Source organism: Lycorma delicatula, chromosome 2 (genome assembly GCF_047948215.1).
Source record: "Lycorma delicatula isolate Av1 chromosome 2, ASM4794821v1, whole genome shotgun sequence".
Taxonomy (NCBI): Eukaryota; Metazoa; Arthropoda; class Insecta; order Hemiptera; family Fulgoridae; genus Lycorma; species Lycorma delicatula.
The window spans coordinates 222,280,169-222,299,481 of NC_134456.1; the positions used below are offsets into that span (position 1 = coordinate 222,280,169).

Here is a 19,313-nt window from a genome sequence, read left to right on the forward strand (position 1 = left end):
TATAACACATCAATAACAAATGCAACAGTTATTTATAGAATACGTAAAGCTAAATTTACATATTTTATACAATTAATAATTTTCAAATTTAAAAAAATAATATAAATATCTTCGTTTTTATTTTAAGATGATTAATTGCTGAGTAAACTCTAAGCGTGTAACTAAAGATGTGATCTTTTTATTTGTAATATGTACTTCATGCTTCTAATATAACCCAGATATTGTACAGCTGCAAAATAATATTTATCTTAATTGTCTGTCTACTTTAATAAAGAAGATTATATACAGTGTATCACGAAAAAATCCTTATAAATTTATGTGCTAAAAGTGCGCGTCATTTGGAAGTTACGGCTAGTGAAAGATTTCGCTCAGATATTAGCTAGTGAAATGAGTTCGTACTGAGATTTTTAGAACGTTAATTAAGGGGCAGAATTAGTGGTTTTTTCTTGGTTTTTGACCTGAAAATTAAATAAAAAAGGTTCCAGAACTGAATCTACTAGTTTTTTTGTTGTTGAGAAATCTTGCTTAAAACTTATAAATTGGATTAAAAACCATGTTTTTATGTTTGACGTACACTTTGTTAAATGGGTATAATAAATACATAAAAAACACTACGCTGTTATTCATAAAACTAATATCGATTCGGTTCAATGCAGTCCAGGCATCAATACATGACGTCTTTCTAAGCGAATTTCTCTTTCGATAGTTTGGAGGACATTTAAATGAAACAAGTTTTATCCTTATCGTAAACATCCGGTTCAACATCTACACCTAGGAGACGGTCTGCTTCGCTTGGACTTGTACAACTGCTAGAATACAAATCGACAACTCTATAAGCATGTTTTGTTTACCGATGAGACAAATTTCATTCTAGATGGTGTCAACAACTTACACAGTGAACATTCACGGGCAGAAGTAAATCCTCATGAAACTGTGAAAAGCAATTTTCAACACCGATTTAGAGTCAATATATGGTGCAATCTTCTTCGCAATCAGCTGTTTGGATCGTTCCTTTTACCTGGCCGCTTAAATGCCGGGATCTACTTGCACTATTTTCAAGAAGAATTGTCAAAACTGCTTGAACATGCACAACCAGCTTGATGACGTGCCTCCTCGCTTCTCTTGTGCTGTTTCCAATCATTTAAATCATAATTTCCCCGTGAAATGTATCGGTCGTAGTGGTCCACAATTGCTGACCACAAAGATCGCCTGATCTAACGCCTTTGAATTTTTGCGTCTGGGGATGGATGATAAATGTTGTGTACAAAATGAAAATACATTCTTGTGAGGAATTAATTGTCCGCATTATGGATGTGTCTGGGCAACTTACGAACAGCCCTGAAGAACTAAAAAGAGCAATAAAGGCAGTATAGAAGCGTGCCAAGAAATTTTTTGAAAATGCCGGGTAAATTTTTTAACATTTACTATAAACTGGTACATATTATGCACTCTGGTGTAGTTACTGTTTCTAAATAAAATTCTAATTTTTCTAAATTTTCTTAGTTTTATTTAACTTTCTTACACCATTTTGTTCAGAAATAAATACTCTACAAGTCTTGTTTATAAGTTTTATGTGTTATTTCCCGTTTAACAAAATTACTTTATATCAAACATAAAAAACAGGTTTTTTTACCCAAGATTTATCAAAAACTACTGCAGATATGGTTCTGGGACGTGTTTTATTTGATATTTCAATCAAAAACCATATTCTGTCTCTTAATTAACATCCTAAAAATTTCAGTTCACCACAGTAGCTGAAATCCGAGCAAAATCTTTCACTAGCTGTAACTTGCAAAAGAAGCATTTTAGAACGTATGTTTATAAGTACTTTTTCCATTATTTTCATGAGTAAATAGTTTATGAAAGTTCAGAGAACTTTGTAATGCTCTCTGCATATGGACTTACCGCCTAAAGGTCATAACTGTTCTTCGAATTTAACCCTTTTTTTTGGTGATTTACCTTACACATTTTAGTATCTATTTTACTTACTTTTTTTTCAAATATTCTTCGTGTAAACAGTATATTGTTCATCATTTGTGTTGAATTGACTTTACAAGGAGTGCTGATGGTAGCATGTAAAAAGGAATTATGTTTACTGTGGAATTTACATTTCATGTCGATACTCCTTATTTATTGAACGTTATTATTTTGTAAACTTTACACCAATTAACATTACATTAAAATGAAATGTTTTATTAACAGAAGTTTAATTTTTCTCTATTTTTGTTATTTAATCAGTTAACGTACTTATTTTTATTATCATGAAATATTTTTACATCCCAGTTAACCGACCATGTTTCGGACCTCATTTGCATTTTTTTCTTGTTATTACTTCCTTAAATTATTTGTGCAAAGAAGTTGGTAGATTTTTCACATTAATTTATCCTGCTTTTCTAATTTTATTTATTGGTAATTATTTATATTAAAATTTCTGTAAAGCTGGAGTAACATGTTTTATTTACTTATACTTTAGAATTTAAATTTATCTTCCATTATTTATAATATTGATTACTTATAATGGAAATCATTACAGATAATTTAACCATCTAATTGTAATCTATGAATTATATATTTTTTTGAAGTCATTTACTTTCCCAGAGAATATAGCTATATTCTAAAATTAAAGGGGAAAATATGGTGATTGTAGCAATTAATGGGGTTTCAGGTTTTTGAAAATCTTTACATTTTAAGGTCCAACTAATTTATCTAGACTAAAAAAGCATATGTATGTATAAACATATATGTGTCTCGCTACTTTTGACCTTATATCTTTGGAATAACAGAACAGAGTTTCTTCAAATTTGGCTCAAATATTTCTATATGCGGATGATCGATCGTGTTAATTTTTTCAAAATTCTTTCATTTTATTTAATTATTCTGGAATTTCAGTTTAATTTTATCTACATTAAGGTTAACTACAGAGTGACTGAAAAATAGACCCTCATAAGAACAACATATTCACTGAGGCATACATGCCTGATCTTTAATAAATTGCAAAAAATTCTTATCTTTTAGTTCATTACTCCTCTGATATTATCTGACAATATTCTCCCTAAGTCGGAGATGATCATAACTTCATTTATTTGTTTTTTACTGCCAATCATTTAATGGCTCTTTGGTTTGATACAATTCTTCCGATCTTAATTTGTTTACACGTTCTCTAGTTTTCAAATTTTCTCTCTCTTTATATTCATCAACCTATCATAATCTTTTTACTTTTTCCTTGGTCCTAATGTTTTTTTCCTCTTTATATTTATCATCTTCTCTTAATCTTGTTATTCTGTCTTTGGTTTAAACATTTTCTTCCTCTTTATATTCATCATCTTCTCTTAATTTTTTTTATTCTTCCCTTGTTCTTAACATTTTCTTCCCCTTTATATTATTCATTTTCTTGTCGTTTTTTTGACATATATTTCTTCATGTTTTCTTTCTTTTTCCTGTATCATTGTTTCTTTTTCATTTTTGATTATTCACTAAATAATCCAATAATAAAAATTGAATATTTTACACCTGAAGGTCGAAATTAACATTTGTAATTGGTATACAGAAGTTCACTAAACTGAATAGTTTAATTATTATTAACGTTTATTTATACGACACACCAGAAATCTAAAATCTTTGTTAATCAGCAACTCACAAAGATATGAATAATACTGATCAAGTAACACAAATAATGAAGGAGCTTTTACTTTATCCTAATATTTCATATAAGATTGTTGAAGTAATAACAGTATAAATATTTGATGTTAATAAAAACTAATATTTCAGCAATTACGTTACCCTCCACTTTATTAAAGAATTAGAGGATCGTATCTCGCTTTGAAATGAAATAAGTTTAAATGAAGTACAGCAAAAAAAGTGTATATGTAATTTAATAGGTGTACAAGTAAGTAATGTGGTGTCCACATCAGAATTTTTACATAGCATATGTAAATAATCCAAAAAAAATTTTCAAAAAATCAAACCTCAGTCTTAAAATTGAAATTATATTTTTTTGCCCTATCTCCCTTTGGTTTTAACAATTAAAAGATTTTTTATGTTTGTTTTTTTTTAAGTGTTAGAGAAAACTTTATTTAAGTAAATTTGTTTAACCTATATATGAATAGTTTTAGAAAAAAAGATTTTTTTTTCAATTCCCCACAAAAAAATATAATATTCTATTTTTTTGTGGCATTAACTTTTAATTTCTGTTATTAAAAAATGTTTTTTCTTTTACTTTAAGGACAATTAAAATTTAAATAGTTTTTGCTGTAAAATATACCCTTGACAGCAATCTCTTTCATTACTGTCATAATAGTTATACTTTATTTTTGCAATATTTTATACGATTCTTTTTTTTAATTTATTGTTATTTTTTTGTTAAGGAGCATATCTTGATAAAAAAAATTTACTAAATTGTCCCCATTGAGTAAGGGACCCCCAAAATCAAACATTTTTTTGGTTGAAATTCTGATACATTTTATTTTAGTAATTCTTAGTCGTATATCAGTGTTTTGCTATTTAGCAGGATCTTACTAATAATTGAACATTGGCTCTCTAGAAACTTGTGCAGAGTTTAATAAAAATAACAGTATTCCAGTAAATTTCTAAAGGTTATTGTTGAATTTTTTATTACATTATATTTGAAAGTGTGTAAATTTTCTTTTATCATAAAAAAACCATCTTTAATTGTTCAAGAAGGATGTGAGATTATATACCATGACGCCTTATAAAAAATGACCTTATGAGTTTAGAAGATATGTTCACCCGTGTATAATAATAATACATATGTTGAAACCTAAATACGTGTTATTATAGCAAAATGTTATGGTTTTGGAGATAATACTATGACTCACATCATTTATAATGCTGATAAAAAATTGGTCATGAAAATTTTCTAGATTATAAAATTATTTATTTAACAAAAAAATTTGAAGTAAAGATTTTTTTGACTCTTCTTTGTTTTGTAATTAAGAAGAAAAATGTTAAGATGCTTAATATCTTCTTCATCAATTGTTAAGCTAATGTCTTTGCATGAAGAATATGAACTGAAAAAAAAAACTAAATGTACTCTACATTTAATGCTCAAATCGCATTTAATAGTTTATTAAAAATAATTGTATTAATAGTATCTCTGTATTTCATGTTTATGAAAGCATCTTTTATTGCTGCTGCAGGAGAAAGTAAAATCATTTCTCTTGTATTTGAATTTAATTTTTATTTAAAAAAATATTAATAATAGTAATAAATGAAACTTTCACTTTTAACTGGTAACCAGTTTAATGGCTCGCTGGAAAGAGTTATCTAAAGTTTATAACAGTTTGAAAATTCTTTCAATACGCATAGTTATAATAATAAATAAATTCAATTATTAATATTAACAATTGTAAAAGATTTTTTTCGTATTGATTTAATAATTTGTTCATTAAGAAACTATTTTTAATGAATAACTAAATAATTTTAGCACGTTTATTATATATAGTTACATTATTGTTGCTCACTCACATTAACGCTGTATAATTTCTGTTAATTTTTTTTTTTTAATTAATATTATTTACATAACACTGTTAAATGTATTTTACTTTTAATTAAAGATGTGATGTTTATATTAGATAAATATGAGTATCTATACTAGATAATGGTTACCGGTGTTCTTTGGTGGTTGGGTTTCAATTAACCACACGCCTCAGGAACAGTCGAACTGATACTGCACAAGACTATACTTCATTTACATTCGTACATATAATCATTATTCATTCTCCGAAGTAATACCTGAACGGTAATTCCCAGAGGCTAACAGGAAAAGAAAGAAATACGAGTATCTTAGTTTGAATAAAAGAATGAAAAAAAGTTTGAATAAAATTATGTAGGAATATATGTTTGGACGAATATATATTATTAAAAAAACGACGAATAATATATTATTGGAAAAAGATGCAAATACCTTGTAATAAAAAGAAGTATTTTTTTATAAAGTACAATTTAATATTTAAAATTTAAGAAAAATAAAATTATATTGGCTTCTTATATTATTTGTAATGTGTCCATTTTATTTAAAATAATTAATTTAATTTCAAATTAATATACGTAGTCGAGCTTCTAGCTTATGAACTTCTAAGTAGTAATTTTTTTTTTAGGATTTTGAAATTACTTTGTATTTCAAAATGTACATATTTTAAGAAATCAAATTTTTATATAACAGAATATATTCTAATTATTTGATGAATATAAATAGCATTGCTCCTTGGTTATTGTCATGAATTCATATACATATATATACAGTAGGTAAATTTTGTCTCCCTGTCCTAATCATGCAACTTTATTTAACATATGGAAACATTTTTCCTGATTAGAAAATTTAATATTGTAAAATTGTGTAGAAAGATACAGAAAAAAAAGATGGCAATCAAATCTCATGCTGGGAAAAATTCATTTAATTTCTACCCTTTAAAGAGGAAATTTGGAAACAGAAGATGAAGAATCATTGATTTCTGGTGTTAGCACATATTGATAATTTGGATAGATTTAAAATTAATTAAAAGATACGCTTAAGAAATAAATAAATTTAATGCTAACTCTGTTGTAGTGCTGTGGGTAGATATTAACAGCATTGAACCGGTATGAAAGAAAAATAATCATCATTATGAAACAATAAAGGATGCAATTGTAGAAAACAAGAAAAAAGAGATCGGTAGCGACAGAGATGAAGATGAGAATGAGGTATATCCAATATTTCATCAATTCAACTTGTATTTGATGGAATAAAAACAGCAATTAAGTGGTTCTGAACGCAGAAAATTATCAGTTTAATGGAAGTGTTACAACTTAATTGAATTTTGAAGCCTTATTTTACAGAGTGAGTTGCAAATAAAACCTCAAATAGCAGACTACTTAATCAAATAGTGTACACAATATTACTTGAAATTATATTTATAATGCTGCTAAAAACCAGGTTTTTCAATAATTTCCCCTTTCCCTTCCACATTGATGCTGGAACAGTTCGTGTTTGTTATCCATAGAATAACAAACTTATTGTTCCCAAGATGATCTATATAGCATATAATTGTTATGATATGAATCAAGTATATTTTTATTTTGAGTGATTTAAAAAAAATTGAATTAGTTTAGAAGTAATTAAAAAATAATAGTTTAATTAAATTTCAAGTTTATATTGTTAATGTTCATTTATAACTATATCTATAACTATAACTATATCATTTATAACTATATTTATGTATGTAAATAAAATTACAAGCAATATTGTTGTACGTGTTGTTATTGATGATTTTTAATTAATAACATTTTATGTGTAATGAAGTTTCTGTTTAATTAGCTTTTCATAGATTCCATTGTAGTTAATTATGTGAAATTGCGAATATATACATATTTGAAGTTTATAAATACTAAGCGATTAATGATTATTAATCAGTGAAAAGTGTTTCAGATATTGCCTTCCTTAATCCATAGATTACACTTTATCCAAATATCTATCTCAGTTTGATAGATTTGCAAAATTAGTATCTGCTACTTTATATAAAGTTTAAAATTGTATCGTATTTTCTTGTACAGTCGCTGTAAAGCAATTAATATAATAATTAATAATAATAATAATAATAATAATCAAAATAATATCTATTATTTTGCTATCCAAATTACATTATAATTATATGAATACATTAGATTCCTCCCGTTCTACGTATTTTACATAAATAAGAAAAAAAATTTGAGATGAATATAAAATTAATTATAATTAGTAAATCATATTTAATATATGTATTTGAGAACAAAAGTTACCTCCTGCATCGGGTAACCACGATAATATACCCGAACAGATAAAATATAACAAGTCATATTATAACAAAAATATTATATCCTTTTTTTGCATTTACAAGCTTCAGTGCGTTTTCACATTTATAAATATATCTCAGTTTTTCAAAAATTCCTTCAAATACATTGATCGGTTGATGTATTGATTTTTTTTGTGATGGCAACTTATTCCACAATTAATAAGTACCAAATAAGTACAGTTTTTTTTTTTAAATTTTTCACAAAGGGTATGTCTAATTACATATTTTATTAGTTAAACTTTTGTTATGTTCTATTAGTATTACTTGTTGAATTTTATTTTTGAGGATAATTATTTCGTACAAATAAATTATCTTTTAAAAAGTAGTACGGGTGATTTCTTTAATTAGAAATTGTTAATGTTAATATTGTAATAGTAAAATATGATAACTGATTTTGTGTCTGACTAAATAATATTCGTTGAGCTTTGAGAAAAGTACTCTAGGTGTAATCTTATAATTATGTAGTTTATAAAATATACTGTTAAATTACAATGTTATACCGTTTAAAAACTTACATAACTTTATACATTACATACTTTACAACTTGTATATACCTTAATTTTATATCTTATATTGGATTCAACAAACTGAATATGCCTGTAGAAAAAAACTTGCTCGCATTCGTTGTAAATACGTTGTGTGCATTTGTTTTCTATATGTTAATTGATACTTTATTATAGTTAATGAATTTTTATCTGTTGTCTTTCATATGATTATTATTTATTTACTTACATCCTATTGTTAACTGGAATGACTGTTATCTTTTTTTGTTTATACTTACCTGTAAGTTTATTCTATAAAACGTTTGAAAGTATATGATGTAATAGTGTGTAATTTATATCCACCTATTAGTTCTTGTTGAAGTTCTGTTTTCTCTTAACTTTATTGTTATTATTTTCTTTTTAATATTATTTTGTTATTTTTAATTTAGTTTCCTGGATTTTTTTATAAAGTATTTATGTTTGGTAATTTTTTACTTATAAACAAGGTTAGATTTACCATTAATTGTGCTATTTTTATTTATTTATTTTTTGTTTTAGCGCTCTTCAAAGGTACTTATTTTTTTTATGGAGTGTTAGGCAGTTGTCAAAAAAAGATATAAGTATTGGAGAAATCTTTCGACAAAATGCATCAAAGCATCCAAACAAAGTTTGTTTTATTTTTGAAGATAAAGAATGGACGTTTGCACAGGTAAGTTGAATTATAAAATTGAGTATTATTATATTAAAATTATATTATATAAAATACCTTGGCGTGCAGTATTAATTGATGACTGAATATGTAATGTTTTCTTTTCTGTAAAAAAAAAATACTGCTTTAATGCACCATTGTGTTATCACATTCTGTGAATTATTTATAATCTAAAAAAAATAAATTAATATAATACATAACATTTTTTAGTCGTAATATACTTGCAGAGATACTATCATTAAATCAGGGGTTTTAGCTACGTTTTTGTGTCCTTCAAGGATTCTTATCTTAAAATCATCCTTGAACTGTACACTAGTTGTTTACTAATTATTAGTCAGAATTATTAGTACATATACTTAGTATTTTATGTGACCAACACATGCAATTTTGTCTTGAGTATAAAAATTAATTAATATGTTACATATTAACTTATATTAATACGTAAATATTTATATGTAACATATATATTAACTTATTATTAGGTATTAATTATGTTTCTGAGTGAAAAGGAATTATGATTTTAACCAACATCTTCCATGTAGTGTCATTGCTGCATATCATTTCTTTCTTGCCTATACCTCTGTTGCTGCTGCAACAGCATATTTATAAGAGGAAGTATTTTGGCGATTAGCCAAAATTTTGCGCCTTAGGTTTTTACAAATATTGATGTTTCAAAATCGCCTTAGTCCAAATTGGCTCAATACAAATTCTTTGAGAATAGCTTAAAAATTGGTATTATGGGGGTACTGATGGCATTAAAGTTTGGTCAAAGTAAAAAAAACAGGAGGGGTAGTTTTTACCATTTTTAATTTTTCACATTTTGTACATTGGTCATAGAAAATTTAGCTTTAGCACAATTAAGACACTTACTACTAACTTAAATTCTAAACTTTTAAGTCAATAAGATTTAGGGATGGGGAGATATTCACCATCATTTCTAAACAGTTTTTATTATCTTATCTTGAAAACTGTTGACCAAGAAATTTTATATGTATGTATATATATATACAAAAATTTAATCTAAATAAATGCATATTTATATATATACACATTTATTTAGATTAAATTTTTTATAGTCCATTTTTTCTTTTTCCTCTGTACTTTAAAAATAATATATATATAGCATTTTTTCGCTTCTGCTAAGTCCAGAATTAGAATTCTTAATCTAATTCTTATCTCTAATTCTGTACTTTATGAAGGCTGAAAAAATATTATATTTTGTATATAAGTTTGTGTTTTTAATAACTAACCGTTTTGGTGTAATGCCTCAGTTAGTTGTAATTACACATTGTATTAACTTTGCTGGTTTATATTTTGTATTAAATAAAAGACATTGCCCACTTGATGATTAAATATTAATTTTAATAAGTTATAATCATCATTATATGTTAACATTTAAATAGAATTTTTACATTACATTGTTGAAAAGATATATGTTAATGAATGTATATGTTAACAGTAGGAGCTCTAAATTTAGACTGAACAATGTATAAACAATAATGAATACTAATATAAATTATCAGCTGATAAAATAGGCTAGCCGAATATACAAATTTAATTACTTTTACAAAAGAGTAAGAAGAACAAGACAGTTTATGTATTTATAAACTAATAAGAAGAAAAAGTTAGTGAGTCTTAACACGTATGTATATATCCTACTTTTGATCCAATTTTAGATTCCCCCCCCCCCCCCAAAAAAAAAACAAGCAGATTGAATGGGACTCTTACTTGAAATATTAATTTAAAAAAAAAATATTTTTTCTAGTGGTTAACTTGTCATCACAAATCAGTTGCTTATCAGTTGATTTTCAAAGGTTCTGAGGTTCAAATCCTAGTAAAGGATTGCTGCTTTTATACAGATTTGAATACTAGACAGTGATACTGGTGTACTTTGGTGCATGTCATGTGTTTGGCTACATGTCTCAGGAATGGCCGGCCTGAATCTGTACAAGATTACACCTCATTTACTTGTCATACATATCATCCTAATCTCATTGGGCCAGAGGGGGGGGGGGGTTGCTAATTATTTACTAGTTGAACTTATGCAAGATACACATTGGGGGAAAAAAATTATTTTTAAAGATTGAAAATTCAGCTGTATCTACTACTAATATAGATATAACATGGAACTTCAAAAAAAGAGGACCATGGGATCCTTCTTAAGAATTAAAACGTTTTTTAAATACTTTCTAATCTCTGATATTTTATCTCTTTCACAACTTGTGGCTGTTATTAAAAATGTTTATAAGGTAACTGTCGAAAAAGGGGGTCAAATAGAATTCAAATTTTTTACTAAAAATTAAAAAGTTTTTTTTTTTTTAGCAATTATGCACTAAATGTAGCAAAATTTTGAAGTTTTTTATTAGTCATTTGCATAAGGGATTCAACTGTGACACAAAACGTTTTATTTAGAATTTTGATTTTTCTCCCAATTTTATTTTTAGTACTGTATAATTTTTAAGATAAAAATACCATTTAATAAACGGTGTTAATTCGAACCCAAATATTTTTACTAAACATTTTGATCTTGTAACTTAAATTTAATTTAATTTTAATAATTAGTAGAAAATTTATGTTAAAGTAAATGTCACTTTTAAAATCAAATTACCTATTCTCTGATAATATGTTAAGGGGCACCAAAAATCCGGCTTTTAAAAATTAAATTCAGGTCTTTTATTATTATTATTATGTGAGTAATTTTTATACCTTTAATTGATTCTTTGTTCAAATTCATTAAACATTTCACTGATATCCAAATTAATGGATTTATATTGTATTAATTCTTAGGTAGTATGAATCTCAATTTTTCTTCTTTAAAACAGTGTGTTGGGGTTTGATTTTTCTTTATTATTAAATGATCATGGTATTAGGATTCGATGTAGTATTTAGGATAAAAGTTAAATTTAAGTATTAGGCTATTCATAATGAAAACTAGCCAAAATAAAATTTATTAATATTAAAACATGAGAACGGTTAATAAAAAAATTACAAGAGATCAGAAAAAAGTAAAATTATTGATAATCTAAAAATAAGTGGCAAATATCAGGGTCACTACCTGGGAGTAAAGGAGAATAATGATTAATGTAGAGGAGACCTGCTATGGGGCTGAGATTATTAAAAATAATTCTAGTAAATGTGTGTAGTATATATAGTATTCTAAAAATAGGTTTGAAAATGAAATGATATTTTAATTTATCAAACTAACGCTGCCCTTTCATAAGATTATTGATGTTATTCGTCACGATTTTGCCTGCATAATGATGATTAAAAATTTTGTGATAGCGTGTCATACATTTTACAAGTGTACATTCACATTACAGTAAAATTACTCCTTTAATAAAAGAGCTGAGAACTATATATTAATACTTGTTTGAAAAAATAAATATATCATTTTTATCAGAATATGTATAGATGTTACTTGGTGCTGATGTGCGTAAAAGTATTAAAAATGTACAAATTGTTAAGTTACTCCGTTCTCCTCACTGATACTCCATACCAGACCATGTAAAGGATTTTTAAACTACCCTAATGAAACGGCTTCTTGGTTGACCCTTTTTTATAAATTGGAGAGTGTTAGTATATATTTTGCTGGTGAAATTTTATTCACGAGGAATTGTTGTTCTATGTGTTTCTTATAGTTCGTAATTTTGAATTTATATCCTTTTAAAGTTTTGTTTGATTTTTTTTACCAAATTTTTTTCTCTTTACTCTTTATGGTTATCTTTGATTATGATTTATTATAAAATGTAATATGTTGATTAGAAATATAATAAAATTTAATATACAGAAGTATAAATTTATTAAAATTTTTATTACTTTGAAGCGGTTAAAAAATTAGAATGGAAGCCTATATAACAAACAGATAAAGGTATCGTGTCATTGTTTAACATAAAGTCATGTAAAAAAGCCTGAAAGTTAATTATTACAACCAGAAAAAATCCCTTTCGGCACGCCAGAAGGTACAGGTAGATTTCACTGTTAAGTAGATTGTAAGGGTAGGTCATATCAAAAATTGTTTCAGACAAAGGTTTTTGGGAATGTTTAGAGGACTAACAACCACTTTAAACTGATTCGATACTGTTCCTATTAAGGAAGGTATGATTTTTTTTTGTCTTCGAAACCCCATTTTTTCCACCCCGTAGACCAATGGTTGGTGATATCAAAAAAGTTTACTTAAACAAGTTTTAGGCCCTATGCAAAGAGTAGTAGGAACTTTAAACAAATTTGTTATTTTACTTAATAAGAAAGTTATAGTGGATATTTTGTTTTTTCGAAAAAGTCCCCCCATTTCCACCCACATGTTCTGATTTTGCCCATTAATGAACCTGACCGAGATTTTGGGTTGTTATATTTTATGTTTCAATTTGAGAGTGATTGGCACAAAATTACAGCAGTTATTGTGTCCACAAAAAAAGCAAAATATATATATGTAAATATATATATGTAAAGTTTTAAACTGACTGTGGTTTTGGGGTCTGGGGGATGTGTAACATGAAGATATGTCAACATTTTTTGGAAGTTGAATCACGGTACCTATTACAATAGGTAGCTTTCTTATGAAATCTACCTAAAAAGCAGAAATTGTTTATATGCATGCTGGTTGTAAGTTCTGTTGTAGTTTATTTACAATCATGCTATTGTTTAAGCTCACATTTTGGGTTCAACATATAATAAAGATTACTGCTTGCAATTCTTTCTTTATTATAAATATGTCAATTCTGATCAGCCACATCAATTGTTTGGTGTTAAATGTGTCTTTTATGTTCAACTAACATTTACTATCCTTTTTTTAGGTGGAAGAATATAGTAACAGAATTGCAAATGTTTTTAAAAGTCATGGATTCCGTAAAGGAGACACAGTTGCACTTATGCTTGAAAATAGACCAGAATTTGTTTGCATTTGGTTAGGACTTTGTAAATTAGGAATTATTACAGCTTTAATCAATTATAATCTTCGACTGACTTCATTAACACATTCCATTACTGTTTCAAAATGTCAAGCATTTATTTATGGTGTTGAACTTATTGATGGTAAGTTAATTATAACTTTTAAGATAAGAATAATTATTTAGATATATTTCCATCTTTATTCATATTAGTCAATCAGATTTACCTATGAGATTCTGGAGATTGATAAAATGTATTTGCAAGGTTTTCATTTCTTGTACATACACTTGTTTTTCAGTATACCTTGTTAGCATTTTTGATATTGTATTTTACAGAATATTCACTGTTACAATAATCTGTAAGTTCAATTGATGCTTGAGTTTTCAAGAACATACTCATATATTTAAATTATACGAGGGTAAGCCAATTATTATCCACAATGTAGTTATAAATTTTATTGCAATGCAAATAGGAAATTTACATGTACAGAATTTTTCAACATGTTCGCCTGGCATTTTAACACACTTTGTTCATTGTTGCAAAGCTTTGCGATGCTCTCATAAAAGAAGGTTTGCAGTTGAGCTGCGAGCTAGGAATGCACCGCTTCTGTCACTGTTTTGTCCAAGGTAAATCGACAGCCCCTTAATGCCTCTTTGAGTGTACGAAACAAGTGGTAGTCAGAAGGGGCAAGATCAGGACTGTACGGAGGATGAGCCAGTACTTCAAAGTTGAGTTTCTGGAGCGTTTCAGCAGTGTGGGCAGCAGTATGTGGACGGGCATTATCGTGCAACAACACAACACCTTTCGACAGCAGTCCTCGGCGTTTGCTTCAAATTGCGGGCTTCAGCTTTGCAGTAAGCATCTCACTGTAACGCGCACTGTTTATTGTCGTGCCCCTTTCCTCATAATCTTCCAGTACTGGACCTAGTGAGTCCCAAAAAACCGTAAGCATCAGTTTTCCTGCGGATGGTTGGTTCTTGATCTTTTTTTTGCAGGGCAAATTTGGATGTTTCCATTGCATACTCTGCCGTTTACTCTCCGGCTCATAATGATGGGTCCATGTTTCATCACCAGTGATGATTCTGTCTAAGAAGATGTCCTGTTCGTTACCGTAGCGATCCAAATTTTTTTTGGCAAGTTTGTTTATGCAACTTTGTGAGTTGTTTTGAAACCCATCTTGCACAGACTTTATGAAACCCAAGTCTGTTGCAGATGATTTCGTAGGCAGAACCATGATTAATTTGCAGATGGTGTGCCATTTCATCAATGGTTACTCATCTGTCTAAGAAAACCATGTCACGTGCATGTTTTCCTCATTTGTGGTGGTAAATGGTCATGCGGCTTCTTCATCGTGTGTAACACTTATGTGACCGTTTTTTAATTTTTCAATCCATTCATCGACACTCCGTGTTGCTGCAACACACTGTTCCCGTACTGAACCAAAAGTCTTTGATGAATTTCAGCCGATACACTTTCCAACCACAAAAAACGGATCACTGAACGTTGCTCTTCTTTGGTGCAAACAGAAAGCGGAGCAGCCATGGTTAACGGCAGGGCAGTGATAATGGAACTAACCTAGTAGCATCAAACCTGCACAAACATAACAATTAAACCACGCATGTGTCGTCTATGAAACACGACAATACTACCAACATAAACAAAAATATATCTAAATTGTGGATAATAATTGACTACCCTCATATTAAGAATAATGTATGTCTCTATTTTAAAAACTGTATTTAAAATATTAATTACTCTTCATAAAAGTTCTGAGATTTTATTTATAAAAAGTAGACATTTGAAGTATAATAATGGTCTTCTGTTAAGAACGGTACATTCAAATAATAAAAACTGCAAGCAATATGAAGATATAGGCAAGGTACTTACTTTGATGTATTAATTTGTTGTATTAAAAGGTATATCTATTAATTAAAATTATTATTAAATTTTATTTAAATGTACTGTTCTATGTAAAGCTCTAAGTTGTCTGACCATAGTTACATGTTAATGATGATTCGTCTTGAGATGATTTAAGATTTTCTTTAAGATGATTCTTCTTAAATTGTCCCTTTAATAAATCTTTACATAATAAAAAATCTACACAGTTAAGAGTAATTAAATTTTACTTATTCTCTTCAATTTAAATTTCTCCTAAATAATAACATATATTATCATATTATTATTGTGGACTAACTTGTACCAAACATCCAAACCTATAGGCACTCAATTTAGTGAACTACATTTCAACAATCAATACACGGTGACTGTGTTACATCATAATCCAATCTTATATTTTACTAGACTCAATTATGTGTGTCTCCTTTGTCCTTATATACAAAAAAGCCTTCATTTCATCAAACACAATAATTCAACTTGCGTATTGGTTGCTCTATCTCCCTTAGTTTTAATATTTAAAAAAACTTATTCTGGTATTTCGTACAACATATACAGGGCTATCAAAAAACGTGTACAATTTTCAAAAATTATAAAACCCTAGACCATGAACACTGAAAAGTTTTTAAAATTTTTTTAATTTTTCCTATGCCTCTAAAAGTATAATATTCTTTCTTTTTTTCTTCTTCTTTTTTTGCTCTTTTAATTTTTGTTATCAAAAAACTAATTTTTTCTTTGTCACATAAAGGGTAATTTATGTAGCTTTGAGGACCTTGTAATAGACCCCGGATGAAAAATAAGAAGCAATTTTTTTTTTTCATTACTCTCCTAAAAGTTATAATTTATTTTTTTCAATATTTTTTTTGTTAAGGATCGCTTTATAAAAACGTTTCTATTAGTCTTTCTACAGAGTAAAAGAACCCCCAAAATCAGAAGAAGTCTTTTATTTTAAATTTGGAAATTTTGATACTAAATTCTGTTGTGGTAATCATTATAATCGGTAAAAAAAACCTCATTGTTATGGGGAGCCCAAAAATTTCTAAAATTCACAATTCTTTTTTTGTTACTGTACTTATATTTAAATATTTATTATAAAAGTAAATATAAGACTTTTATTGATTGAATTGCATAGAATTTAGGCAAAGCAGGAAAGGTTCTTCAATGAAAAGACTGCAATGTATTTTATTACTTGACTAGCATATCTGGAAAAGTCACGCAACACTTGCCAGCTTTTTTTTATCCATGGAGTATCATATCTACCAATCTTTACAAGATGTATTATTATGTACCAATCAGAATAAAAACTATTTATTTAAAAGATATTTTTATTAAATTAATGTGTTTTATTATTACGGTGATAGTAAATTGAGTTTACCGGTGTACAGTTTACTTATTATAACACACTAATGTATACTGTAAATATTGCTTATACTTGTACACTTTTTAAAATGTAAATTAGATTAATTCATATAATTACCAGTTTTAGTACCACGTTAATCTATTATTTTCTATTGTAAATAAGAAAGAATTTACTGTTACCTTAAAAATGATCTTTTAATGTTCAAATTATATTGCAAATTAACAGTTTCTTTATACGTGTGATTATATTCTGTATGTTTCTGGATCGCCTAAAATAACTCAATTCAAAAATAAATTACTCAATTCTTAGCACCTATTGATGTCATCTTAACTCTTTATTACCTATTTAAAGATTTTCCTTTATAAAGAACCAAGTTTTCTTATTTTGCTGTATTAATTACATTTCCTCACAAACTTTGTCAAATTTGTGTGAGGTAGGAACTCATTAGCTTTTATTTGCAATAGACATGGTGTGTCAGTTTATTAAGAAAACCTGCCTCGCTGTATTTGATTTTAAATTAAGTAATACCCAGTTTTTTGTCTGTACTAAATTAGTTTTACTATTATTTAGATTAAATTTATATTATTTTAATGGTTTTTCCCTCCACTGTTCTCCCTTATTTATTTTCATTTAATAAGATTGGTGAAGTTTATTGATAGTATTTACAATATTTATCATAAAAATATATATATATTATCAGTGCTGTAAAAAATAATTGTATTCTGTTAAATAAAGTCACCAGTAGTAGAATTGCTTTACTGTTTCTTGTAATATCCTTTTTTTACTAGTCTTGTTTTACTTCTAAGTATTCATTGCCTTAAACAAATTTAACTTGTTTTTGGTAGTTTGTTTCAGCATAAGAGTATAATATTTACTATTATATAATTAAACTCGTTATAGTTATTAATTTTTCTTAAAATAAATTATACTGAAATACTTGTATTTTGAAAGTGATTGATAATGATGGAATTGATTTATTATTAACACCAGAATGAAGTCCTTTATGTGACTGATTGCAGTTTCATTTTTCATGCTTTTCTAAAGACAAATATCTCTTTAATATCTGACAAAATGTATGTCTGATTAATTATAATGTCCTTTATATTACAATACAGGTTTTGTTATTGGCATATTTATATGTTTTATTTTAGATACGAATATTAATATAAATTGTGATTATGCTTTATATTATATCATTTTTATAATTTCTTAATTTTTATAGATGTATGAAAAAAATGATTGTTTTTTTAGCTTTCATTTTTATTGTCTTTATAAATTCTTTCAAATTTACACACTAATTTATGTAAAGTCTATAATTTATATTTAGCATTATGATGGATAAAAATATAACTTGAAATTAATTGTTTCAGCTGTAAAAGATATTGTTAATTCTTTGGGAGGTATTAAATTGTATTACTGGAGTCCTAGTGCCACAGGATTAACGAATAAAGAGTTGAGCGATCAATCATTGTGTTCTCTAATGACTGAAGTGTCTGGTACACCTACAGCTCCTAGTGAAAAAATTTCATTCCACGATAGACTTATGTATATCTACACATCTGGTACAACTGGTCTTCCAAAAGCTGCTGTTATTACACATGCTAGGTAATTTCACTTGTAATAAATTTGAAAAAATATCTTAATTCAGAATCGTTGAAAAATAACATCATTATTTCTTTTAATGTAATGTTTTTTTTTCATTAAGATTTCTTGATTATATTAGAGAGTTTACTTGCAAAAATAATGTTCTTTTTTGTCATTAACCTTTTCTTCCAAAGAACTTTCAAAGCTCATTAGCGGTGTTTACATTGAAGTTATAGTATAAATGTTATTCAAGGAAACTATCATACAAAGGTATAGTTTCTAGTTATAAAGGTATAATTCTGTATAGTAAGAAACCCTCTAAAGTATGTAATTGAATTATATAATCTCTGTCCTTATTGTGTTTGTTCATCTAATTAATTTTTTATCAACTTTTTTTTATAAATAAAACAGTTAAATTAATTCATAAAAACAGGATATAAATAAAAAGATTACAACAAACTAATTTTACACAATTTGCATAAAAAGAAAAACCTCACTTAGAACAGAATGACATTTTATAGACGCTGAAAGTTTTTGAAGACAATTAATTAAATGAAAATTACTGTAGATTT

The 19,313-nt window shown here is 27.1% G+C and overlaps 1 protein-coding gene across 1 annotated transcript in view; it reads left to right on the forward strand.

Moving 5' to 3' along the window:
• Nucleotides 1-19,313, forward strand: part of LOC142319679 (long-chain fatty acid transport protein 4-like) — a 259,966-nt gene that overhangs the window by 203,474 nt on the left and 37,179 nt on the right. Inside the window, exons 3-5 of the mRNA XM_075357227.1 lie at nucleotides 8,867-9,017; nucleotides 13,811-14,048; nucleotides 18,528-18,762. Coding sequence (XP_075213342.1) covers nucleotides 8,867-9,017; nucleotides 13,811-14,048; nucleotides 18,528-18,762 — 624 coding nt within the window. The remainder of the gene's footprint in view (nucleotides 1-8,866; nucleotides 9,018-13,810; nucleotides 14,049-18,527; nucleotides 18,763-19,313) is intronic.